Source organism: Brachionichthys hirsutus, unplaced genomic scaffold, assembly GCF_040956055.1.
Source record: "Brachionichthys hirsutus isolate HB-005 unplaced genomic scaffold, CSIRO-AGI_Bhir_v1 contig_492, whole genome shotgun sequence".
Taxonomy (NCBI): Eukaryota; Metazoa; Chordata; class Actinopteri; order Lophiiformes; family Brachionichthyidae; genus Brachionichthys; species Brachionichthys hirsutus.
In genome coordinates, this window is record NW_027180364.1 from 1 (window position 1) to 25,786 (window position 25,786).

General features: G+C 44.6%; 1 protein-coding gene across 1 annotated transcript; it reads left to right on the forward strand.

Annotated features, from left to right (window-relative positions):
• The first annotated feature begins 7,044 nt into the window (after nucleotides 1–7,044).
• LOC137914104 (trafficking protein particle complex subunit 3) lies at nucleotides 7,045–10,221 on the forward strand. Its single transcript, XM_068757722.1, has 5 exons — nucleotides 7,045–7,157; nucleotides 7,498–7,595; nucleotides 8,598–8,697; nucleotides 9,327–9,509; nucleotides 9,607–10,221. Exons 1-5 carry the CDS (start codon nucleotides 7,116–7,118, stop codon nucleotides 9,724–9,726), a joined length of 543 nt encoding a protein of 180 aa, XP_068613823.1. The 5' UTR covers nucleotides 7,045–7,115; the 3' UTR covers nucleotides 9,727–10,221.
• The last annotated feature ends 15,565 nt before the right edge of the window (nucleotides 10,222–25,786 follow it).

The following is a 25,786-nucleotide window of genomic DNA, read 5'->3' on the forward strand; positions in this document are numbered from 1 at the left end:
CACCTTCCCCCCCGTTTTATTAGCATGCATTCTCTTTACCTATGCAAAAGACTTGGCTCTATGGCAACATTGGTCTGTTTGTCCAGTGAGTTGGTCCAATCTAAGCAGCCACTGGGTTGACTGCCATGAGAGGGTAAAAAGTTGCAACAAGATTTTCTACAAACTGTGTATATTACATTCAGTTATTTCAGCATTTGACATTCAGCACTGAATAATTATAAATATGTTTAAAATAAAATAATGTGAAGTCAGCTTCCTTGCAAGCTTGCTGAAATCAGCATTCAGCCCCCAAAGCAGAGCAGTAAGAAGAACTTCAAAGAGCCGCTAACATAATTATAGAAGATGGGACTGCAAAGGTTTGAAGCGGTTCCATAGAAAGTCAAACACAAAGACAAGAACAAAAGCTGAATTTGGATGATGCACCATCACTAGTGATGAATTTGCACAAGTAGCGGTCCTGGGCCTGGGCTGAGTGGAGGTTGTTAAGCTATACCGAAAGCTGTAGCGCCCCCTCTAGAGCCGCATGCACAGTTGGATCTTCTTGAAGAACAAATTATTTCAGTCACATTGATTCCCGCTCTGATCCGCAGCAGCAGAAAAGGAGTGCAGAGCTGGGATGAGATGCAGAGGTACAGACCATTGACTGGGACTCCAGTGTTGAGTGTTTAAGTGCTGCAATGCTGACTGCACATTGGAAGAGAAAAACATCTTTCAAGAATGTAGAGACGTGGGGGGGGGGGGGGGGGGTTGCTGCCTCAAGGGAAGGAGTTGAAATATCACATCCTCGTGGTGTCGAGGGAGCAGAGCCAGAAGACAAAGTTCTTTATAAGCTGATCTACTTTCACAATCCCTCACCCATGGTCATGAGCACTGTACAAGAAAACAAGAGATCACCCCCCCCCCCCCCCCCCCCCCCTTCATAAGGTCATCAGCCTCAGCTTTAGAGATCGGTTGAGAAGCGGCTTTGCTTTGAAAGGAGCGAGTTCATCTGGTTGGGATGTTTTTTCCTCTTCTCCCTTTTGAAGGTTTTCCAGGCATGTCCAACTCGGTCAACTGAGAACATTTCTTACATAGCCTGAGAATGCCTCAGAAACCACAAGGAAGAACTGGAAAGTGTTGCTAGGGAGACGGATCTGGAATATAGTGCATCGCCTTTTTGCTGCCACCATGGACTAACCTTAAACAGGGTTTAATGAATGAATGGGTGGATGGATGATTGAGGTGAATTAACACAAACGATCCAGTGGTCCTGGACTGCTGGACTGCACTTTAGGGTTGGTGAGAACACATTATTCTTGTTGCCATGCAATAATCATCACTCTACATCCATGCATGAGCGATATCTTTACCCATGTAAAGTATGTCTGTCCAGCAACAATCCACGGCTCCAGGTACTCTGAACAGATATCGTAGGTAGGACGTGGGAGGAATAGACGTCTAAAAAAAGGAAGGTTATCCATGTCACTGGGTTTGTACTGCAGTGTTCATTCCCACTGCTGAGTAACATCTTATTTTCAGGTCCCATGAAATAGTTTCTCACCATTCCGTACAAATCTGTTCGCTTTTTCTCAGATAAACTACCCAAAATGAGCTGTTTTACATACAAGACCAGAGCATTATCCTGGGGGGGGGGACTGGTTTTTTCCTCTGATGTCATGTCACACACATGTTTGGCAACGTAGTTGTCTGTTAAGCAACAGCTGCAATGCGGAAGTCAATTTGCAGTATTTCTATTTGACTTTTGCCATGTCCTCATGGCATTTTTGCATAAGTCTTGGACTTTGTGTCATCCTTATTTTTCTAGTTCTGTGACATTTTCACACTTAACGTTTGCTCATGTACAAACCCACTGACAAACAGCCACACGTAGACGCAGGTGCACGCGAGTCACAAGGATAATCCCACCGAACCTCCGTCATCAGTGGATCCTACACCCTCCTCCAACCCACACCAAGATATACGCACAAATATACCATCCTTCAGGTCAACCGAATCTAAACAGATCCAGAACCCCTGAGGCCACCTGGTGACCCAGTCCCAGTCTGAGCTAAACAGATGGACCCCTATTGATAATTCACTAACGCACAAGCACCATCTGCGTGCTGGTCCGAGTCACGACTGCTATCCTGCAGGTGAGTCATCAAGTTTGAACAGACGCCACACTGCAAAAGATGAGCAGCTTTACAGAGCACATCTATCTTTCCTGCTTCATTTGGTCCAACTATTGATATTACTGTTCACACTCTAGTACTTGTGGGTACGTGTTCCAAAATTATTGCCCCTAGTCCTCAATTTAAACTCAACTTCAGAGCCTCTTTGTTATTTAAAAGCTATTTATTGTAACACAGAAGTTTCTGGTGTTGCTTGTATGGCAACTTCATTTCTAACATTGTTTGGAAATAGCATGTGGCGTAGTGGTTAGCGCTGTTGCCTCACAGCAACAGGTACCAGGTTCAAATCCTATCTGTGCGGACTTTGTACGTTCTCTGCCGTGTCAGCGTGGGTTTTCTCCGGGTTCTCCGGTTTCCTCGCACATTTCTGCATGGTGGAAAAGTGTCTGTAAACGAGACGATCGTCTCATCTGTACGAAAATGGATGGGTGTTTGGGAATATGGAATAGAAACTGCTGACATGATGAATGGAAATGGATAGCTGGCATCGTCTTTCTTTCCCTGCTGCCTCACTGAGGTGCTTGGTGTCTAAGCAGGCTGTGTTGGGATCTCAGCGGTTGAGGTTGAACTTCCACTTTTTGGAGGGCTGTTGGTTCAATCGCGTCGGCGACCGTGTGAATGCTGCTCCCGATGATGGAGAAGTGTTGACTGTCAATGGGTGTAACTTAGCTTGTGTTGTCAGGTGCTTTAGGCGGCGCAGTCCGACTCTAAAGGTGCAGTAAGTACAGTGCATTTAATAAAAGGCTTATCTGTCCAGAGCAGTGCAAACACGTAGACCGCCAGTATCTCCTTGGCACAGTGAGACCGTAGGGATAAGATCAGCCAATCACAAACTTGTTTCATTGAGAATCTATATACTGCCACTTGATTGGATAAGATTAAGGGGTGTGAGGGGAGGAGAGGAGAAGGGACAAGGCATGGCATCACCAGGCAATATCTCTAAGGCAACCAATGCTTGGTGTGCGCACACACACACACACACACACACACACACACACACACACACACACACCACCCCTTGAGGCTGAAGCTAGAGGTTTAAGTGTTGACTCCATTATGCACCTGTCTTACCCTTTTTCAACCATGTCCTCATTATTTTCTGGCAGTAGTGAGGATTTATTGCAGAAGTGTCACAGTATGAGGAAGTGATGAAAACAAATACCAGAGGGAAGGAGAAACAGGAAGTTGGGCAGCACATGCAGTACACTGCAGTCAGAGATATTGGATTACGGACATCTGTGGAGTAAAGCCAAATTGTGATGACCTGATAGCACAGCTAATGCAGTATTTTGTGATCTGGAGTCAACCCTAGCTTGACTTGACATTTTGCAGCTTCCTCTTCAATCAACCTGATGGAGGAAGGTGGTAAACACGTGATAATCTCTGTTAAAGCAAATAAGATTAGACCAAACCTCGTCAGATGGCCATATGGCTAAAAGCCTGATGAGGCAGGAGGAAGAAGAGGGGACAGACAGTTTAAGGCCAGACACGTGTGTGGTTTGCGGAGAATGAGCACTTGTTTTCTATCAGTTTGTTGCACATTGACGTCACTAATTGATAAAAAGTTATGCTTCTTGATATCTGAGAAAATAAAGTGAACCTTCTCTCTCTTCAAGCCCATCATTAAAAAGACACCCATTTATTTTTATCTGTTTACGTCATGCCTGAACTCGATTTACGTTTCAATATTGACTTCTAAAGAGTCAGACGTGTCTTTCCTGACATCTAACAACATCTACAGTTCTAATAATACCATGAAAGGAGACAAAGACAAGTATTGAGCACAAAGCATCCGTGGTGTCCTGGTGTCATCCCTTTGTAAATCTTAAAATGAAGCAAGAGCTGATAAGAATGGAGAATAAAAACAGAAAAAGAATCTGTCATGAAAGCAGGATAAAAAGATGCTGAGCAGATGATCGGTGATGGGTTTGCTTTCACAACTGCCGAGGCGAGGCGAGGCGACGGTTATGCAATGGCCGCCGTTTGTATGTCGGTTAGCAAGATAACTCAAAAGGTTCTGGACGGAACTTGATGAAATTTATAGTAAATGTCGGGAATGGTACCAGGAACAGATGAATAAATATTGGTGATGATCCAGAAGAGATCCTCGATTCTGGATCAGTTTTATATTTCCGCATTGCAGTCAATGGAGTTTCAAAATGTGTTCCTCAATTTCGCGATTGATTATTGACCGATGTTTATGGAATTTGACACAGTCTTGTAGGGTGGGGACCTCTGTCTCACCACCGAATCTTATCCGGATTGGATCCAGAATGACGTTTGGAACAAAATATCACATTTTAACATTAAAACCCAATTTGTGGATTCAGGAATCTTTTTAAAATACACATCAAGTCCGATTCACTTTTACTTTTCATGGGTGGTGCATGAAGATGCAAAGAACCATATAGAACCTTTAGAGGTTGATCCAGATCACCATGTGGACGGTGTAAATGTAATTATGAGGAGAATGAGCTGCTCGGCGAAAGTCTGAGCTCAGTGCTTTTCTAGTTTCTTGATAAATCGTAACAATCAACAGGATTTGTTGTTTTCTATTACGGAAACAGAACATTTATTAAAGCAGATTTCAGGTTTTTGTGATGCTTCACACTCACATAGATAATTATAGAACACAGGTCTGAATATCAACGCATTTCCATAAGAAAGTTCTAGTTATGGGAAGCTGCATTCTCATATCATGCTTTCATAAAGGGTGTCGAGTGTCCCGTTCTCGGGAGCAGTGAATCACCAACAAACAAATTCATGGCTTTAACTTGAGGATTTCTGTCTGAAATGAGAGCAGCTGCCCCCGGGGAGTCGTTTCCTGTCAAGGTGTGGCTCGGACAACCTCATTAATTTTAACAGGCGTTACATCAGATATATTTGGATTCCAGCACGGAATATTATGCACTGGCCTGAAAAAGGACGAATACATTTGTTTTATTTCCTGTATAACCTGATGCGTATGCAAATCACATAATTACTGTCAATTCACACGTCAGGTTTGCCTCTGGGAATCATCTCGCAGTGAAATGGTAACGAGTGCATCGCACTTCATCTGCCAATGTGCAACCCATAGTGGCACATAGTATCTCCTGAGTGTTATTATCAACTCACTGACAGCTGAATAATTTTGTATTTGCTGATTTGACCTCCAACCTGCATGTATTTGTGGCCAAAACAGCAGTGTTTACACACCAGTATGTCAAAACAGGTTTAGCAAATAGTTCAAGGCCGGATTGAGGCTACAGAGACACTGACTCTCTTTCTGGCTATGTTGATCCTCAAGCAGTGATAAATAAAATAATCTTAATCATATAATAATTCAATGTAAAGCAACGCTATTGTGGTGATTTTGAGTCAGACCCCTGGCTGGAACCGGCTGCTCAGGGTGAAGTTGCCCGTCTCTCCCTCAGCAGGATCCACATTGGCGTTCAGGGAGCTTCAGGATTCTCTAAGGGCCCCGTAATGTTGAGAAATGTTGAAGGATGGTCATATTTGCTTTCATTAAAGTCCAGTTATTACCACAAACACTCATATTAGAACATATAATGCACCTGTCGACTGGAGGGCGCATGCATGGTGATCCATGCTCCATCCAGCATTGTGTCTGTCTGGTACCGTAGTACAGCGTAATTGGTTGAGGGACGATGATTGCAATGCCGCATTTTCCAGCGTGGTGAATGAGGTAAGATAAGGTAAGATGAGCGGATGAACGAGGTCAGGACGCCGGCTGAGCACGTACCTTTTGATTCGCAGTCGGCGCAGTATTTATTGTCTTCCAGCGCCAGTAAAGAGTTGAGGACAGCCTGGTATCTGTCCACGTCTTTCACCGATTTACCCGTCATCTTTGTTAATGGTCCACCTCCTCCTCCTCCTCCTCCTCCACCTCCTCCTCTTCCTCCACAGCCCCGGTAGGTCAGTCCGCGCCGGCTTCAGTTGAGGAGCCTATAATTTGACCAAATTAAGCCGACGCGCTCCGTCCGTCTCTGCTCGGTGTCAAAGAAGAGCGACTTTGTTTCACAACGACAGGGTGATTGTCTTTCCGCATCCAACCTGCAGGGAGTTAGACATGCAGATTCTCGACTTGAACCCCGCGTTCATTGCGATGATCAATAAAGATATAACCTGTCACCGACTTTGAGCGCATCTGTTACCGATCACAGCGGAGGCATTGGGTCTTCTGGTTTTCAGTTCTCTCCCTCCCTCTCTCCCTCTCTCCCTCTCTCTCTCTCTCTCTCTCTCTCTCTCTCTCTCTCTCTCTCTCTCTCTCTCTCTCTGACACAAGCGCAGATTTTCACCAAGCGCAAATAAGAACATGTACATTTTCGCTAAATGTACAAGTGAAAACACGTTGCGCCAGTATTTTGACGCTATATTATTATTATTATTATTTGACGCTTTATTATAAACGTCATGTTTAAGACCTTGGCAGGACGTTTAGTTTATTTTACACTAAAGGGTTCAGTTATACTGCCACCGGGAGGACGATCTTATTTAAAACAGTTCAAGGTGGAAGTTTGGCTGTAATAAGCTGTTCCTCTCCGAAGCAGCAGGGGGCAATAAATAACGTGCCAAGGGGAAAATAGGCGAGAGGACAACGATGTTCAAACAGGAAGTTAAATTGATTTCTCTTCAAAATAAAATAAATACTTCGTTCCTCTTGTAAAACAAATCTCAATATGAAGGCATATTATAACAAAATATGTTGTTTTCATTTATTGAATTAATTTAAATCTAATTGTTTTATCATATGCCTATTTATTTGTGTTATTTTGAATTTCCCCCCAAATACCCCCCTTTAGTATGAAGCATGACAGGAAGTTCATAATAATAACAAAGCCACTTTATCGGATTGGTGATTACGGAAATAACATCTCAGCGTCAAACTAGCAAAGGATTTGTATTGAATCACCACCTTTGCACCTCTGTAAACTGTCCACAATGTCCAGGCAGTCCAACCGAACAACAGACAGCAAGAAGATGGTAAGGTCGCTGCCGCAGGATGGACGTCTGACAGGCTGCTCCAGCATAGCTAGCATCATGCTAACTCCAGACAAATAGCTGCATTTTACGTGTACGAGCCAATCTGCTTGCCAGCCGTGTATCTTTGTGACGTAGACGTGCACAGATAAACAGAGGACTCTTCAACCAGAGCAACTAATATCGGATAAATTGTTAAATATGACTGGATTTGACAGGAAGTGCACACACAAGCTAAACACAGCATACACATAGTATTCGGTTATGTTTTAGTTTGTCACACTGTCAGTTTGAGGAGGATTTTATTTTCTGCACAATGAGACTGCTGTTTTCTGTGTTGTAGAGCTCTGAGCTGTTCACGCTGACATATGGAGCTCTGGTCACTCAGCTTTGTAAAGACTATGAGAATGACGAAGAGGTCAACAAACAGCTGGACAAGATGTAAGTATCCCTGTGGACAGTCAGGGGACCATATCAACACATAACTCTGTGTGCAAGAAAAAAAAAGTTTACAACTTCCTGGCATGAAAGGAAGAGAAACTTACTTATTCATCAGTGCTTTATACACACAGAACATTGTATTTAGTTCAAAGGTTTTCTTGCACAGATAATTTGTGTCACAAGAAAATGAAAAATAGTGGAATCTGTACATTATGTAACATTTTCTATTTTCAGACCCTCAGTGGACATCAAATAATATAATCATCATATCACAATGACATTATTTTACATAGGTTATATATATATATATATATATATATATATATATAAAGCTGCTTTGTGCGCATGGTGGCATATGTTGTGCAATCACATACTGAGTGCATAAACCAAGTTTCTTTTGCTTTAATGAAAATGTCTTTTTGCTTTAACCAATAGAAGGGACTCGCCGGCCCCTTGGACCACTCTGACGCTTTCTATACAGTCAGACGCAAACAGAGAGCTGATTTAATCAGGCTCGACTTCCCTCACTTCTCTGCTCTCGTCATTTATCGAAAGAAAAACAAAAAACCCGGGGCCTTTGAGCGAGACAGAATTGACACGAGCTTTTATGAGCGGAAGTATCTGGATGGCGTTCTCCGACTAAATAAGATTAAAGCAAACTGATGGGTTTTATGACTCAACAATTCAAAACATCCTTCAACACTGACAGGAGTTTGGATTTGATGTATTCTGCTTTTCTGGTAGTCAAGCAACCGTCATCTGTCTTCAAGCTTACACACGGTGAGGCTTGTCTTGTGACCTTAGAAGGCAATGAGTCTACACTGGCCACTCTGGTAGCCGCTGGCTGACCGGTAACCGTTAGAGGATGACCGCGTTAAGATCGGGACGCATCAGCAGTGAGAATAAGTCGCCTTGACTTTCGAATCAGAGTGAGTTATGATCTTTCGCTGAAGCGTTATGACCCTCCAACATACTTTTCCTCTTTCCTTCTGCGTTTTCTAGGGGCTATAACATTGGCGTGCGTCTTATCGAGGACTTCCTGTCACGCTCCAACATCGGCAGGTGTCAGGATTTCCGAGAAACCGCTGACGTCATTGCTAAGGTAACTGGAAGGTTCCAGGCCAATCAGAGTGTCACCGTGGCGACTGGTATGAAAGGATGTCTTCTTGGCCTTTGGATTTCGAACATGTCCTTGTGATGTTTACACAAAAGTCCTTCATCGCTTGTGACAAATGCTTGGCAGACCATGAATGCTGCTGCCGGGTCTCGCTTCAGCACGTCGTCTGTCTTCAAAGGACGTTATGGGAGCGGAGAAACGTTCCACAAATGTAATCCCACACCAGCTCAGGGAAACCATTTGCCGGTCATGAAGAGGAGGGTCGTGGCTGTAAGAGGAGGAGCGCCATGGGACAGCGGTCTGGAGGAGGATGTCAAGCCGACTCCTGAAAACAAGTCATCATTCATTAAATGTAGACGGAGGACATTTACTCCATCTGGAGCTTGCTCTTCAGTTTTGATGACATCATTGCTTCATTTCTTAGCGGCTGTCTTTAGATAAAGCCGCGCTGCGCAGTCGTAACATTTTCTAATGTAGACAAAATGTAATAAGTGCTGCTGAAGCGCTTCGTAGCGTGGCGGCGCTTTCTTTAGCATGAAGAATCGCCGGCACTTCTCTGGGACAAGATTATGCATATGAATCCTACTCTGTCTTTTTCTGTTTTTTTGGCTTAGGTGGCATTTAAGATGTACCTGGGGATCACCCCCAGCGTGACCAACTGGAGCCCCGCAGGCGACGAATTCTCCCTCATCCTCGAGAACAACCCACTAGTTGACTTTGTGGAGCTTCCGGATAAGCACGGCATGCTGATCTACTCCAACCTGCTGTGTGGCGTCCTCAGAGGAGCCCTGGAGATGGTGAGGTTGATACTGCTGCCTGAGGAGCGCGTTTCAGATAAATGGCTGCTCTGCTTCAGGGAAATCATTCATTTATATGATGATGCGGCTGTTTTAGGTCCAGATGGCGGTGGATGTGAGATTTGCTCAGGACACTCTGAGAGGGGACAGCGTGACCGAGGTCCGCATGAAGTTCATCAAGAGGATCGAAGAAAACCTCCCAGCGGGAGACGAGTGATGGAACCGGAGGAACGTGTTCACAGACGGACCGAAAAAGACGAATGGACTCAAAGCCTCTCGGTAGTCAGAGGACGCTTTCTTCCCTCGGCTGTTTCTTTTTCTATGTGTTGTTCAGAAGGATGCTTGGAGACCGGACTGTTGAGATTCACAGAAAAAGAAGAAGCGCGGTTTAAAGCATCCCTTCTGCTTTTAACATCTCAAGGATGCGGAAAAAAACCCATCCTCGGTTACTGATCTGGGTTTGAGTTTGAAGTAGAAGTTGTATCTAAATGTCAGCCATTGTTGTCCTTTATGTAAAGTCACTTTGATGAACTGTCATGAAAGAAAGATATCTTCGTCTATTAACAGTTGAGACGTTTTCGTTTGAAGGCAGGAAAACATTTGATTGTGAGGTTTTATTTTCCTCTTCATTATTGTTTTTTTTATAGAAATCACACTTTATTGCTGCCAATTATGTGGTATGATATTTATGTTGTTCGAAATGTCCAATAAAAGTGGCATATTTAAGAGCTTTCTAATGTTTTTACCGAGAGTGGAGACTCCTGCCTCTGCATGCAGAACAACTTGAACTCGTCCCCACACCCAGCGTGTCCTCTGTGTCCCCTTCAGTCCTGCTTCAGCGCACTGTGGAATCGTTATTCCTGTTGCCTTGCAAAGGGAACCGGTAACAAGCCTCTCTCATGTTTGCGCAGGAAGCGATCTGTGTGCTTTGGCTTGTTTGCGTACGTGTGGAGAAGGACAGGCTGTCTCGCCAAACAGAGCTAGCTGCTGCTGTCACGCTTCTGAATGGCTTCAAATTAACCACAAGTAACAAGCACAACTCATCAATAACTGTAATAACATAATAACACACACACACCTGCTCCGGATGCCACGGGACTGTTGGCTATGTTTTTATCGTGTAGCAGATGCGGTACACAAACCGTAGTTTGTTGAAGGAAGTTGAAGTTAGTTAAATCTAATTTATTCCAGACTCGGGGTCATAAGAAAATCACACAATGCACATGATCAAAAACACGTCACCAATGTGATGCTTGTTTATTATATGCTCTTATTTTTTAATAGTCTCAGTAATGCATTTAACATATATTTATAACGTATTTAGTCTTAATGGTTTGACATAAAACCGCAGTGAAACGCCACAAGGTGAGGCAGACAGTACCGCTTCCTCAAGACAGAGGCGCGCGCGAACCCGTGCTTATTTGAATAGGTGAGTTATAAAGAAGAAGAAGAAAGAGTTCAAAACGAGGAAGTCTTAGCATCTGGAAGGTGCAGCTGCTAAATCAAAGCTGGACTTTCAGTCGAAACAAGAAATCATAAATAATGGATTTTTGTCCAGAAGGATGGGTGTATGGACTTAATTTACAAGTAAAGGTAAGCCCATATGTGCACACTATATTATTTGTATAATATACAGTCCACAACTAAAATCAAAGTATATGCAGTGTACTTCAATTTGTATTAAATGTGCAATGGCAAATTAGAGTTCAGAGCAAATAGGCTCTCAGCTGCTATGAATTTAACATTTTTGTTTGGCTAAACAAACGTCAAGTGCGTGTGTGTGTGCGTGCGTGTGTGCGTGTGAAGAAAGCTGCTATGAGATGTGAGGGACATCAACCTTTGTAAATCCTCCTCAGCCTCAAAGCTCACTGATAGCCGACATGATTTGGGAAGCCACTTCCCCAAACAGCCACCAGAGGGCGCCCTTCACATTACTTTCCTCTGCTGCTGGCAACGTTTGTAGGTTTCTATGGCCAAAAGATGTGCTGTGTGGGAAACGCATTGACTTATTTTGTGGGATTGCAGGCTAGAGGTGCCAGACAACATAAACGACAGGTTTATTATCAGATTACGAATATGCAAAGAGCAGATAATTCACAGGAGTTGAATAAGAGTTGTCGTTGCCAATGTGTGGACTCCGGCGGTGATTTGGCTGGAGATGAGACAATGACAGCGGGAAGTCTTTGTAATCCTGGGGGAAATGTTTCGAGGATGGGATTTCTTGGAATTATTTACCGATCTCAACCTTTGTGCCAAATCCTGTCGGGGGTAGCGCTCATTTAAAAAAGATAAAGAGCGTAAAGTGGAAGCATCCTGATGGCTGTGAGCCCGGCAGGCCTTCGGGCGAGCTCTGAACACAGTGCGTTTAAATATCCGCGGACTCCACAGGCCTGTCAGCTGAAGGCTGGACTAGAAGAGGGCAGGAAATAGTCCTTGTGCGGAAGCCCGATGCAAATTACTTGTCAGAATTAGAGCTGTGCACCTCCAGAATGGAATCGGCATGTCAAAAGGTGTATTGCTCTACCATGTGCTCACGGGAACTTAACTTGTGAAACACGCAAATATGCACAAGTGTTTTACAAGGAGGCCCAAGTGAGGATGAATTTATTGCAGCCGCTATACTGACAAATAGGTGTCAAGACACAAAGGGCTCATTCTGTGTCTCCTCCCATTCAAACGTTGATCGATGGGGCCCAGAGGGGAGCTTTGTGTTGACTGTCCTCACGGTTTTAAGACAGAATGACATCTGCAAAAACTCTGCGACTTCACTCCTCATGACCTGCGCATCTGTGATTTCTATTCCCCTCTCAAGACTTTCGAAAATGAAGACGCAAGAAGAAGAAAAATGTGTTGAGGTACGACTCGCTAAACCACAGGCATGCCGGGGGTCGTGAATATTTCCCATTACTCGTGTTCCAAGATGCAATTTGTTTGGTGTTTCCCACTGGCATGTTTCTTTGTGTTGTACTTTATTTTATTATTATTATCATTTGTTATTTATTTCAGCTGATTATGTTTTCCAGACAATTTTATTAGGACGGACCTGGAAAACAAGTAGCGAATGTTGTGGGCACGAGAGATCGTGCTTGAAGCCGGTTAAACGTTGCCATGTGGCCTTTATGGGGAACAAATGGCGAAAGGCATGCTGTGACGGTAAAGCCCGGGTGCACAGCCCGGCATTGACCTGCGTTTATTGAACGCTTCATCTCGTTCTCCATTCAGCCCATTCCCATGCCCTTCTTCTATCAGTTTTCAGCCCTTTTTCGTTGTTTCAATTCCTCCTTGCTTTTTTTTTTCTTTCCACTTTCTGTTGCCTTGTTAATGTTTTACTGATGTGCAAAAAAAAAAAAAAAAAAGGGAGCCAGCGGTATCCAAAATCAAAGGGAGAGAAGAAGATTGTGCGAGTCGTCAGACTTTTGGGAATGTCCTACCCCCCCGAGTGAGGAAACTTGCTGCCTCACAGGTGAAGCAAGGAAGCTGAGTCACGCAGGATTTCCCCGAATGTGCGTTTTGTGTCCTTTCGGAGGAAAGAGAGGAGATGGCGTCGGGATGGGCAGCACTATTCGAGGAGAGACTGTGGCTCGGGAAAGACGTCGCAGATTTAAACACGTTCACCAGGCGTTTGGAAGAAGGGCTTGAATTAGTGAGCGAGTCTTTTTGGCCCACCTGGAAAGACGCTTCGGTTGTTGCATCATTCAGAGGCTCCTCGCTTGTCTTGTAAGACAGATCTTACTGTTCACGGTGAAAGTGCGATTAACAGTTACAGGGGATGTTTGAAACACCCCAGTATTTGAGAGGTAATTAGGAGTTGATTTGTTATTCCATCACACTTTGTGCCCATTGAAATCTGCTGCAGCATCTGCAAGTCATTTGGAAATGAATCATCCTCCTCTTCCAGACAAAGCTCTTCCTATAAATCCAATAAAACTTTAGTGGCTATTTAGCATTGGGCTCTACATCCACTGGAAAAGCGAGGTGTTCCCGGGCCTCCTGCGGTTCTGTTCGGGTCAATCAGAGTTGCCGTGAATGGTGAAATAGGAAATAACACGAGGGGAAACAGAAATGGATCGGAGCCAGCCAATCCGTGCAAATAAAATCACGGATTACGAGAGTTGCGAAAGATTTCACAAAGAAAACATCGGTTGTAGGATGAGTCGTCTTTCTGGTTCTGGTTCTGGTTCTGGTTCTGGTTCTGTGAGGGGTTCGGCTGGAGCCCCCGACGCCACTGAGCCATTTAATGCCTTGTTTTTAGTTTTCCCCTCCATCCATCTCTTCCAGGCTTTTTGGATGAGAGCTGCAAAGCTGTCTTCACTCTTCTCCCAATTTCCTCCTGCTCTTTCGTCCTTCTTTCCATTTTCTCCAGGTTCTGATGATGAAGAGGAGTTTTTAGATGTTGCCGATGAAACCCTTTTTTTTTTCTTGACCCATTCCAGATCCTCTTTATCTCCGTGTCTCCCTTTCCCACAGTGCGTTCAACCTTTGTCTTGTTATTCTCCCTTCTTCCTGACCCTGCAGCCGCTCAAATCTGGGTTTATGTAACGGCGGCAGAACTTTCCAGCTCAGACTGGCCTCACTTGAAGATGGAGTGAGGAGAATGAGTGGGAGAGAGTGTGAGGGGGGAAAAAAAAGTGTCATGTAATATTAAACTGGACGGCCCTCAGGGCGAACAGCGCCTCACCTTAGACTTCATTATTTCAAGGCCTCGTCCTCCAAATGTTCATGTGTAAGAATATATTTGCATCAGTCTCCCAGGCAGTAACAAATACATTAATTCCAAATGAAAAGAAAGGAATTCGACAGCCCTGGTTTGCACTGGACTAAAATCAAACTAGGCTTCCCTCCCAGAGTACGGGGCCATTTGGAGGCTGCAAGCCACTGCAATAGATGGAATATCACTGCGTACCACTGCCAAATAAACAAAAAAAACCCCACAACAGACCAACGAAGCCGTCTGTCTCTCAGAGTGATGCACTTCTGCTGTCTCGCGTCCCTCCAGCAGGCCATCTGTCCTCCTCTCAAAGCGCGATATCCGAGCTGATATCACGTCATCACTCTTGACGTGGACTCGAAGGCTTTACATCCTCACCAGGTCATTTATTATCCGCCCACTGCAAGCACCTGCCACACCGGTCTGTGTCATTTTTAGAGGTCTGCTGGATGTCCTATTATGCAGACGAGACACTTTCAGGTCGGTGAGCACGACTTTCCTTACGAAGCAACTCGAGCAGTCGCACGGGAAAATGGGATCAGCAGGAATCTGACGAGTGGACGGAAGGTTTATGAAAAATTCCCCAGTGTGTGAGACGCACAAATCAGACATTCGAGTGTGGTGTGAATTTTGTCCACTTTTCAAATGTTGAAAAATACCCAATCCTGCAGTGGTATAAAGTCAATACCAGTATCCAGTTTGCGTGCTTTGATCCGAAGCAGTGTCAGAAAAAATGCTTTGTAGAAATGCATCCGATGTGTTGCTATTGCTCATTACTGCAGGAAGAGGGGGGGTGGGGCGGGGGTGGGGGGGGGGGGGGGGGGGTATATTGAATTATTTAATCATTTATATTGTCTTTAAATTAAGGAACTACACACGGGAATATTTGTATGCATGTTTGCATGTAGCTTCCGCATGCCATGTCAAATCCAAATGTAAAACGTGGAAGTTAAATGTTTCACACAGACCATAATAAACATTAGACATGATGCTCCAGAATGCTGAAGCAGGTTTCATACAATTAAGACTTAGCCTGATTTATTAACTTTATTTAATGTCACAAAGTCCTGTTTCTCCACATGTGTGGTCTTACATGATGCAGCGATGATAAGATGCAGCAGTAAGACTGAGCAGCCCCGAGAACAAAGATAGGATGCGTTTCTTATGGGAAACCATTTTTCTTTCGCTTCGCATGTGTTTTAGGGAGCGCGGGAGGACTTGTGCACCTTGTGTGTACATTTATTGTCCCTCAAATACAGACGTACATGCAGGCGATGTTTGTGGATGAGTTTCAACGTCTGCCGTCCTCGTGTCCTTTCTCCTGTCATTCAGTAATGTGAATGCGACAACTTGTCCAGCTTGTCACCTCTTTGACTCCTGGCGTCCTTCTCCAAAGGGACAGGTAGGGGGAGAAGAGAGGCCGAGCTGTCGGATGCTTTCTGGGCTTCTCATGCTGCAGGTTCCCGTCTGTCCCGCAGACAGTTAAAGGACAGTCACGTGATTTAATTCTGGAAAAAACAATGAAATCAAACTGTGCCTCAGCGCGACCGCATGACTGTAGTCTTATTTACCGATAAAAATGAAGTCGTAATTATGTAGAATTACAGCATTGCTACACGTAGAATCACAAATGATCTCGCCAGCGCTGCCCTCGTTTGTAGTAATGAGATGTGATGCAGTTTGGCTGAAACACTAAATCTACTCTCAAAAGCTGAAGCCAGAGGCACCAGCCAGCCTGGCGGCGACACCTTTAGCATGAATGGCCTTTTTGCTCGGGTGGACCCTCAAAGAGGAGACTGTTCAGGGACACAACAGCCCCCTCATTCACATCTGGCTCTGCCACCAAATGGCGTGATTTCAACGTTACAATACGAAAGAGGGGGTCGGGGGTCCTAAAAAAGACGTGCCCTGTCACTTTAACCACCAAAATGTGTCCATGGCTTTAGCAGGGTATTTATGATGACCTCACCAGGCCAGGTGATGGAGTGCTGTGTCATGCTTTGTTTGGTTTTCCAGCAATGGTTGCTTTAGGAATAACATCAGGTCTGGGAAAACATGTCAGTGGAGAATATACCTGAAGCCGTAGCACAGAGAGGAACGGAGCAACCAGGCGGTGGAAGCGTGCAGAAGAAACCCCCAGCGGGGGCGTCATGGTCGTAGCGGGGCGTGTCATGGTCGTAGCAGGGCGTGTCATGGTCGTAGCAGGGCGTGTCATGGTCGTAACAGGGCGTCATGGTCATAGCGGGGCGTGTCATGGTTGTATTGATTTTTGACAACAAAAGTAAAGTGGTAAGCGCTGTTGTTTGTTGTTTGTTGTTGTTGTTGTATGTGCTCTCTGGGTTCTCCAGTTCCTCTCACCACCAAAAATCTGTCTGTGTGTGGGCCTGCGATGAACTGGCGGCTTGTCCAGGGTGTGCCCCGCCTCTCGCCCTTTGACTGCTGGGACAGGCTCCAGCACGACTCGCGTCCCGGTAACGGACAAAGCTGGTTTCGAGGATGATTGATTTGAAAATGTGATCTTTATTGGTAAATACATCTTAAATTAACCTTCAAAAGTTTTCAAAGTAACATTTATTTGTGACAATAATATATTTGAAAACAAAAGACCTTTAAATGGATCACATAATGCACATTTGGATGCTTTCACACATTCATGTCCTTTAAGTCCGAGGACATCAACACGAGGAAGACGAGGAGAATGGTAAATGAACGAATAGGTGGTCAAAGTGATCTTTGTCATCTATTCAAGAATCACTTTTCTGGAGAAGGAGCGCGGCCACTCGTAGTCACGGCCGCCACGCCCGTGTTCTGTGGTGGAAGGTGTGGAGAGCAAGGAAAGAATGACAGGCACAGTGCCCTGCACAATGTGAGCCATTCATCAGCACCGCTTTATGCAGTTTACCTTTTCAAAAGGTGCTCTTGTACCTAAGAATAGAAGCAACGACCAATGCTTGGGAAAACTGTGCCTAAAAATTTCCATTTTCACATTCTGGGCAGCCGTGAAATGTGAGACGAGGTTTAAAAATCCCAAATCTTAAAGCTGTGTGGGGCGTTCAAAGACGCATCACGCCACCTGCAGGTGCACGCACTACCACCAGGTCCTGCGACACCAAACTAGGAATGAATCAAAAATGAAAACAGATGGGTGCATCAGGCCCCAAATGTGTTGGCAATCATTTACGATCAAATACCTCACATCTGCTCCGTCTGACGTGTGTGTTGTGACACGCAAACGCCAGTGAACTGTCCAGAAGCCAACGACGACATGTACGGAAGGACGGTGGCGTGACGGCGATGCTTCCTGTTTAATGTCTCTGCGGTGCAGACTGACGCGGGGAGGAGTGTCGATGCTGACGACATCTGACAGATGAGGTCACCGGAGGAAGGGGAAGTAGGATGCCGTTGTTCGACCTGTCAACTGGGCGTAGAGGAAATATCCATCATCATTGCATCCCAGGCCAGAACAGTGCAGCTCTTCTGTGCCCGTGTTATTTATTTTGTGTAGTCTCCGCAGATTATTGAATCTGTTTTTGTCCTCATTTCACGCTCAGATTTCCCCACATGATTCAGGATTAAATCCTACATGGGAGACACAGGATGTGTCATTTCATTTCAGAGAAGGAGGAATGGCACCCAGTCATTTGGATGCAGCGAATGAACCATGAGCGAAGAAGTCGGAAAACTGGATTATATTGACGCTGACCTCTTGTGGGGGGAAACTAAACAAAAAAATACGCCGGCTTGACAAATAAATGAATTAATTCAATAACACCAACACTGAGGACAGAATATATATATATATATATATATATCAACCATAATTCCATATTTTTGAATTTGACAAGGTTGTTGTATGGCTGCTCTAATTATTGCTTTTCATTGGACAACTGCGTGCCTAATCTGGAATAACCAGGTCACCTCCTGCTTTTGGATAAAACGCAAGGGAAGGGACAAATTTAGTATTTTGACACCGGTGGGAATGTATCCCTCCAGAACTCATGATGAATTCAGCGGTGTGGGATGAATTGGCCTCTATTATTAGTGTCTGGATAGGCAAGGGCAAACAGAGAACAATGGCCACGACGCTACTCGTGTTACCAAATCCATTTTTGAGGTGCAACAGGAGAGGCCATGTCTCGCCGTGGACATCTGGAGAAAGTCAGACATGTGAAAAGAGAAATAATCAGGGATGTCACACGCTGAATAGAAAGTGGATCAAAGAGTATCGATGATGTCTCGCCTCTGGACCACATGAGGTCAGTCGCTTCTTTATATTACTTTACTCTTTTTGAATCTTGTTCTCAAATTGATACATTTTTTTACACACACAGATTTAGTGTCTTTCACGTGTCTTCGCTCTCGCAAAACACACTTTCACGTCCAACGCCCCTGCGTCCTTCTCTACTTGCCAGACTGTTATAATTGTATATTTCTATCGTTTCGGATTTGCTTGCGAGGAGCGGAAAAGGAAGGAATGAAAAGCACGAAGAGTTCAGCAAACGAGACATTTCTTTCTTTCACACCACGTGTTGCCGTAAGACGCTCATTTCCTCTGAGACTCCTCGTCTTCCCTCCAGCCCTGTTTTGTTTTTCTTCTCCATCACTGCCGATGAGCGCTGACTGAGGCGGTCCGGGTCGCATCGAGCCCGCTGAACTCTGTCTCTATCTTGGATCTGTGTCGCCGAACCACGTTTGCGAAGCGTGCAGAGCACAGCCGCGGAAACCCGAGAGCGCTCTGTCGTAGCTCGGAGCCGCCAAAGCCCGTTAAAATGATCACGTTTGGCGTTTGAGCCTGGTTTTGTGATTGAACTAAAAAGACACATATCCTTTTATCGAACTCAATCTACACAGAGAGCTGTGACTTCTAGCTAAGGCTTGCATCGACGCCAACGTGGCAGCGACACGCGAGCCAGTGAAAACGTTATTGATTTATTTCACGATTAATAGATTCTTGAACAATCAAGACAAATGGAAAATAATAAGATTGTCCTTTTCTTCTCTTCATCTATTTCCAACTCCTGGCCTGTCTCAAAGTAAACCCAAAGTTATTTTGTAAAGTGCAATATGGCTCAGAGTTGAGAGGTTTTCATCATAAAAATCATACAAACATGAAGCCTGTGGTTGCACTTCAAAATGAAGGGAACTCTGGCAGTCAGAGGCCGACTATAAATCAATCCATGTGGAGACGGGGGGGTTGCTGAGGCGGACAGTGGCTCCCACGCACGGGAGCCCAGGCTAGTCGACGTGTTTTTTATTTAAGTCTTAACCTGTAATTGTCAAAACAGGATCTTTAGCCCAATTCAAGTGTGATCAGTCTTTGCCCAAGACGCCTCGAAAGTTTTTATTTTATTTAACCTTTATTTAACCAGGTAAGTCATTGAGAATGAATTCTCTTTTTCCAATAACGACCTGGACCTAAGTTGCATGTTTTTGGTGGTGTGAGGAAGCCGGAGAACCCGGAGAGAACCCACGCAGAACAGGGGAGGACAGGCAAACTCCTCATTGGATTTGAACCTGCGACCTTCTTGCTGTGAGGCAACAGCGCTAACCACTGTGCCACCGTGCTGCAGATGGCTGCAAACTGGTGATACACACACACAGGTTTCAACTCAGAATAGTCTGGTGTACGGTCAGGAAGCTGAACTGCTATTCAGGGTAACGCGAATCAACCGTCCTGTCCTGCTAGTGAACTTTATTTTGGGGCGTTTGCAGACGGAGTGTTTTTGTGTGGTTGATGAGAAGCGAACTAACATCCAGTGGTTGGATTCCATCGCTTGAACTACACTATGTTCTTTTTCAATTTCCCAATAGAAAACAGACAAAAACACGTGTATAATTTCATCTCTTAATCCCTCGATGGCGGTGTTGTTATAATTAATATAGAAACACAAATTAGGTGACAAATGGTGAATTGTTAGGTTACCATGGCAGCATTGCAGAGATGACCTTTAACATGGGGGGGGGGGGGGAGTTGTCCATTAAAACCGACACTCGTCTTTAGCTCCTGAACGGGACACAGCTGGGGAAGAGGAACGAGACTTTGGCCTCATCCGGACCCAGAGTCGACCCGCTTGCCCGGCTCACTCCTATTTGCCCGTGACAGAGAGAGGAGCTGCGAGACTCAGGAAGCAGAATAGTAGGATTTGGGCCGGCCGGCGGGCCACCGCGGTGGCTAAGGTTACCGCCGCTCACCCCCCCCCCCCCCTCTTCCCTGCATTTTTCCACACTGACAGGAAAGCCCTGGCTCTCTCTCCCTCTGACTAGTGGTGTGTCTGTGAGTGAGAGGTGGGTTGAACTGGATCCGCTTGGCCTTGGGAAAACCACATACTGGAGTGTGCCCAGCCTCCAACATGTTTCCCACAGAGAAATGGACATCAGGGACGACATCCATCGCACCTCTCGTAGCATCTGAGTCCTGCTTTCATCTCCCATTGTTTTCCTTGCGTCGTTCTTCCTGTCCGTCTTTCTTCTCGGCTAAGTTAAGCTTCCTTTCTTTCCTTCTGTCTTATTCAAGCATGCAAACACGTCAGCGGTAATTCACGTTGAGAGCAGGCCTTTTGTCTAAATATTTCAACTGTAACGTTAGCCGAGAAATCAAAATGGCAAATCCTTTTAATCGAGGTTGTTCGCCGAAGTGTCCGCAGCAGAGTCCTGCTTTTCTTGGCTGGTTGGCAGCGGCCTGCTGAAACAGATTCTTGTTTCCCTGTTTAGAATGGGATTTTGGATTTAACCCCACTGCCTGCCAAATCATGGCACCTGATGGGAACAGGTAGAATTTGATTAAGCTTTCTGTCAGAGTTGGTCTTGGCTTGTATTTTGTATCTGGTTTTTGGGAACAAAGCGATTTCACTGCTGAGTGTGATGTTTGTGCAATGTGTGTAACAGCTATGCGGTTTGGCTATTGGTGGTGTGCAGGTTTACCAGCTTGCAAACACTTAGTGGTGCAAGGTTGCCATGGAGCTGTGTAGTCAAATAGGCTAAAGTCCACCCAGCTACCAACACTTAAGTGCACCTGCTACTGTCTGACCTGTCCTGATGTTTAAACAGTTCCATTTGTCCTGAGGAGGGACGGGAAGGAAAAAATATATTTATCGTTACCATTTCACCAAAGTGAAGTTGTATTTGGTGGTGGGAGGAAGCTGGAGAACCCGGAGAGAACCCTCGCAGACACGAAGAGAACATACAAACTGCTCACAGGAAGTTGGACTTGAACCGGCGACTTTCTTGCTGTGATGCTACAGCATGATGAGGACGATACTGCTGTCTGTGCCATTTATGCACAAGTCCAGCAAATGGTTTTTAATGAAATCAACACACTGAAATTATCTTAAGTTAATCAATGTTGCCTGTCCCTTTGCGAATCTAAAAAAGTGACACACGCACAGTCAAAGTCTGCCGTCTAATTATTTGGGTAAAGGGGCCATCCTCATCACTGCTAAAATAATGAAGTCTCCGTATGGCTGCAAGTCTCCAAATCAAATAACAACCTATTATGTGATGCTTCAAATTTCTGTTTTCCTTGACAATATTTGTATGAAGTGAGTTTTCCCACAAGTCTTCATGACAAAATGAGAAAATCAGCTGTCAGCGTAGTCCGAGGCAGCAGTTTGATTAAGTTGAGGCAATAAAACTGTTTTTTTAAGGACAGAAAATGAGCGGTTATGGTAAACATTTGAGAAAGCTTTCCTCCATGGTTGACGTGAAACCAATGTAGCCTGCCGGTTTGAGACAGGAACTGTGGCCTCGGTCAAAGTCACAATCTTCCTATGCCAAACAATCCATCCAGATCAACTTGAGGTTTGCTGCTGTATAATATGAAGCTCATCTGTCTTCTCTGACCCAAAAGGACAGCAGCTATTAGAATGACAAAAGAAGGAAGCTTCCTGTTTCTGTACAAACTTCCATTCCTGGTCTTACCCTTAAGTCACAAAATGCAAAACTGTATGGCAGAAATCAGTGAGTTGCAAACTGAGACATTTCGCCCATGATGGCTGCAGAGGGATAAGACTGCAAGTGAGACGGCTGCTTTCCCTCTGAGGGGATCACGATGCCGTGTGTGCGCGGGTTCCCTCCGGGTTCTTCGGGTTCCTCCCACCTCCAGAAACACGCAGCTGAGGTGAGATTGTCTGTGGCGGGTGTCAGTGTGAGTGTGAATGGTTGTTTGTCTTTCACGTGGCCCTGTGGTGAGCTGGCGTCTCATCCTAAGTGTAGCCCCCGCCTCCTACCCCGAGCCAGCTGAGGTAGGCTCCAGCAGACCCGGGACCTGCGAGGCGGATAAGCGGCTGTAGATGAGACGATTGTGGAAAGATGGATGGATTTTCAACTGTGAATAATAAATTTTTAGCACCCCCTCCCCCCCCAACACACACACACACACAGTCAAACATACATGTATTAACAAAATACACACCACAACTTACCTGCCTATTCACTCAACCACCATCATAACACCCCCACCACCACACACACACCTACGCACACACACACACACACACAGGGAATTTTGTTCTCATCCGAGGGCTCTCTCAGCCCACAGATGTTCCCTCTCAGGGTGATCTCCGGGATTTTAGGAGTGTTTTGAAGCCCTGTGCCAACGGCGCGCTCCAAAGCCCTGGAGATTTCGATGGCGGGTCTTAAAAGAGTATTTGTCCTACTTGCTGAACTCTTCAGATGCCACGCTACTGAGCATGGCATCTGAAGGGACCAAAAAGTCACGTGCACTTAGAATTCAAGAATGTGCAGCTCAGCAGGCCTGTCAGCTTTCATTCTTGAAGTCTGTAGATTTTTATATATATTTTTACAGATTTTATGTTGGCAACCTGCCTGATACTCGGTTCTTTAGCCTCTAAATGGAGATATTCCACGGTGACTCTGACCTACTCTTTCTCATGTGTTTTCCATAAAGGTCAATGAGGAACATTCACAATAAAGACCTGGAAAACAAACAAACAATTGCTCACAGATCTGTGTCTGGAATGATTCTTCTGGTCTGCTGCACATTTTAAACGATAGCTTGGTGTTGGTGTTGATGGTGTTGAATAAAAGACAATTAGTTAGGCAAAACCATCAGAATATTACCATTTTCTTCTGTTTGACATTTGTCTATCTGTCCAGAGAATTTTCCACGTCAACCTCCTGATGGGAGGAGGAACATTTAGAGCAGGCCAGAAGTCATTTGGTATCACCCACTGGAAACCACATGCATCTAGAATATAGACTCCCATTGTATAATACGGTGTAAAAAAATATCTTTGTTTCGTATTAATGTGAATCTACTGCATGACAGAGTCATTTCTTCCCCGGGCAATACAATAGGATCTGATTTTAATCAGAGGCAACCTTGATGAATATTTCTATTTTCGGGGCTGCAGAGCCTGTGGTCAGTTTGACTTCATACACTTCTGATTTCATTTGTGAATACATGATGACATTAATGATTTTAATCTGTCCCACCATTACCGTCGTCCAACCAGTGCCAAACTGGCCGTTTATCAAGACCTTGATGATTCACTTATTCACTAACACTCCTGAAAACAAGAGGCAAGATATTGATGTTTAAGTTTCCTTCTCACACCTGAAAGTAATTATTTATGTGTGTGCATTTTCCTGTGAAATCAAAGCAAGGTCAGCTCACAACTTGACATCCCAGAGGCATTTTTGTTGCCCGGAGCTTTTCAGTTTTGCAACCTTTGTTACGCAACTCTCTCTCAGATTCTACTGTTGACTAAAAGAGTTGGACCTGCACCATGGTTTCAATATGTTTCCATTTGGGTCCTCAGAACCCACACTGGAAACACAAGACTCCAGCCAAGACCAAGTTTTGAAACAAGCATATATGAGTGAATGTTACAACACATTTTCCTGTTTGTAATATGTAGAATGGAAAAAGACGGAGCGGGGCCGCGCTCCGACTGACGATTAATAATTGTTTTTAAATTAAAAAAAACTCACAGGAAGAGGCAGACTGAGCTCTCACGAAAACCTCGCCACTGGCTGCTGCACCATTTTGCTAATTTTCTTTGTTTAAAATTTTTTTTTTTTACTCTGAGCTGGAGGGGGAAGTAAATGCATGTAAGTGCTGATTAGCGATCCACTTTGGAAATATCCAAATTCGTTTGGAAAGACTGGACAGCGGCTACCAAATCGTAGTTGATTTTGACATGTAATTATAAACCGGGTCCGTTTAAGTGTGATACCGTGTCATCCGGTAAGACTGCAATATCAATTTTCCACTCATCTTCCAAAAACTGAAATAACAATCCGGTCTTATGATTCTTCTGTTGTGCCATGGACATTTTTATGAATGCCAAAGAAAGTGTGCTAATTTATTCTCTCTCTCTTCCTCGTCCTTGCCTCTCGGGGGAGGACAAGTGTCTGTCAGTAGCTTCATAATATTTATGAAGTGCAACAAACCTTTTCCATTTCTGTTCAAAATGCAATGTCTAAAGTAAAAAAAGAAAGAAAAGGGAAGGAAATCTATATTATTTCCAGTTAGGTTAATATAGTTAGCAGTCCAGATAGAAGCCTAATGCAGTTTTGGTCCATGGTTTGCTAATTGGCGACCCCTTGGGGACACAATGGGCCCCCCTTTAGGAACACATTCACTTAGTTTTGATTTCTTTGTTTTGTGCTTAATCTCTGTTGTCTATTGATCAGCGGTGCATTCAGAACACAGAAACAAAAACAAGAATTTCTTCAGGAAGTGGATCTAAGCTGCTTTTTGAAGTCGCAATAACCACGAGAGCAACCTTTCTGCTACCTAATCGACATGACTTGATTAGACAATGAATAATTTCACATTGTTTTGTGTATACCGTTTGGAGATGACAGCTGGCTTTTCTAAACAGTTCATATAAAGTCAGATGGATTCTGATGTTGGGCAGCAGCATGGAGGAAGGATGGCCTCCGGTGGAGTAAACAGGTTTTGTTTAAGCGTGTAAATGCTATTTGTGCAAGATGCTTTCCCACAGGAAACGAGCTACCCTTCGCAACGGAGCGACGACATGATCTGCTTCATGAGTGAAGCTGTGCTCTATTTGCATTCCGATGTACCACATTGCCAGTGTTCCAGATTGCTTGCACTCTTTCAGATATCGCCACACATTACCAGGTTCCTTTGATCAACACGGTGCTTCACCTATTAGGATGTGCATGGCATCAAGTCACAATCTGAACCATATGTCAAAGTCTTTCATTCTAACTTCCTCTTAATTGGTCTTCTTGACCCTGCAGCTGTTGTTGGGTAGTACTTCCTTTTTTGTCTGCCATTCTCTGTTTGATCAGTGTCTTAATATTTTATCTGGTTGAGGCAGGTATGTGATGCTTATCTGTAGCTCATGGAACCTTTACCTTCAGCCTCTTTTACACCATCGAGTAGAAAAGCAGTGAGAGAACTCATTCCCCTAATAATTAGATTTATATCATCCACATGGTGATCTGGATCATCATTAAAAGGGTCTAAATTGTTCTTGGTATCTTTATACACCAACCATGAAAAGGAAAAATGAGTTGGATTTCATGTGTACTTTGAACGTGAGAGAGAATGTGTGCATCTTGAATGCACATACGG

Excerpts from the sequence above, each read along its gene's own strand:
- LOC137914104 (XM_068757722.1), top strand. The coding sequence starts at position 7,116 with ATGTCCAGGCAGTCCAACCGAACAACAGACAGCAAGAAGATG. Across the intron at positions 8,698-9,326 it reads CCGCTGACGTCATTGCTAAG|GTGGCATTTAAGATGTACCT; the intron begins GTAACTGGAAGG and ends TTTTTGGCTTAG. Across the intron at positions 9,510-9,606 it reads TCAGAGGAGCCCTGGAGATG|GTCCAGATGGCGGTGGATGT; the intron begins GTGAGGTTGATA and ends CGGCTGTTTTAG.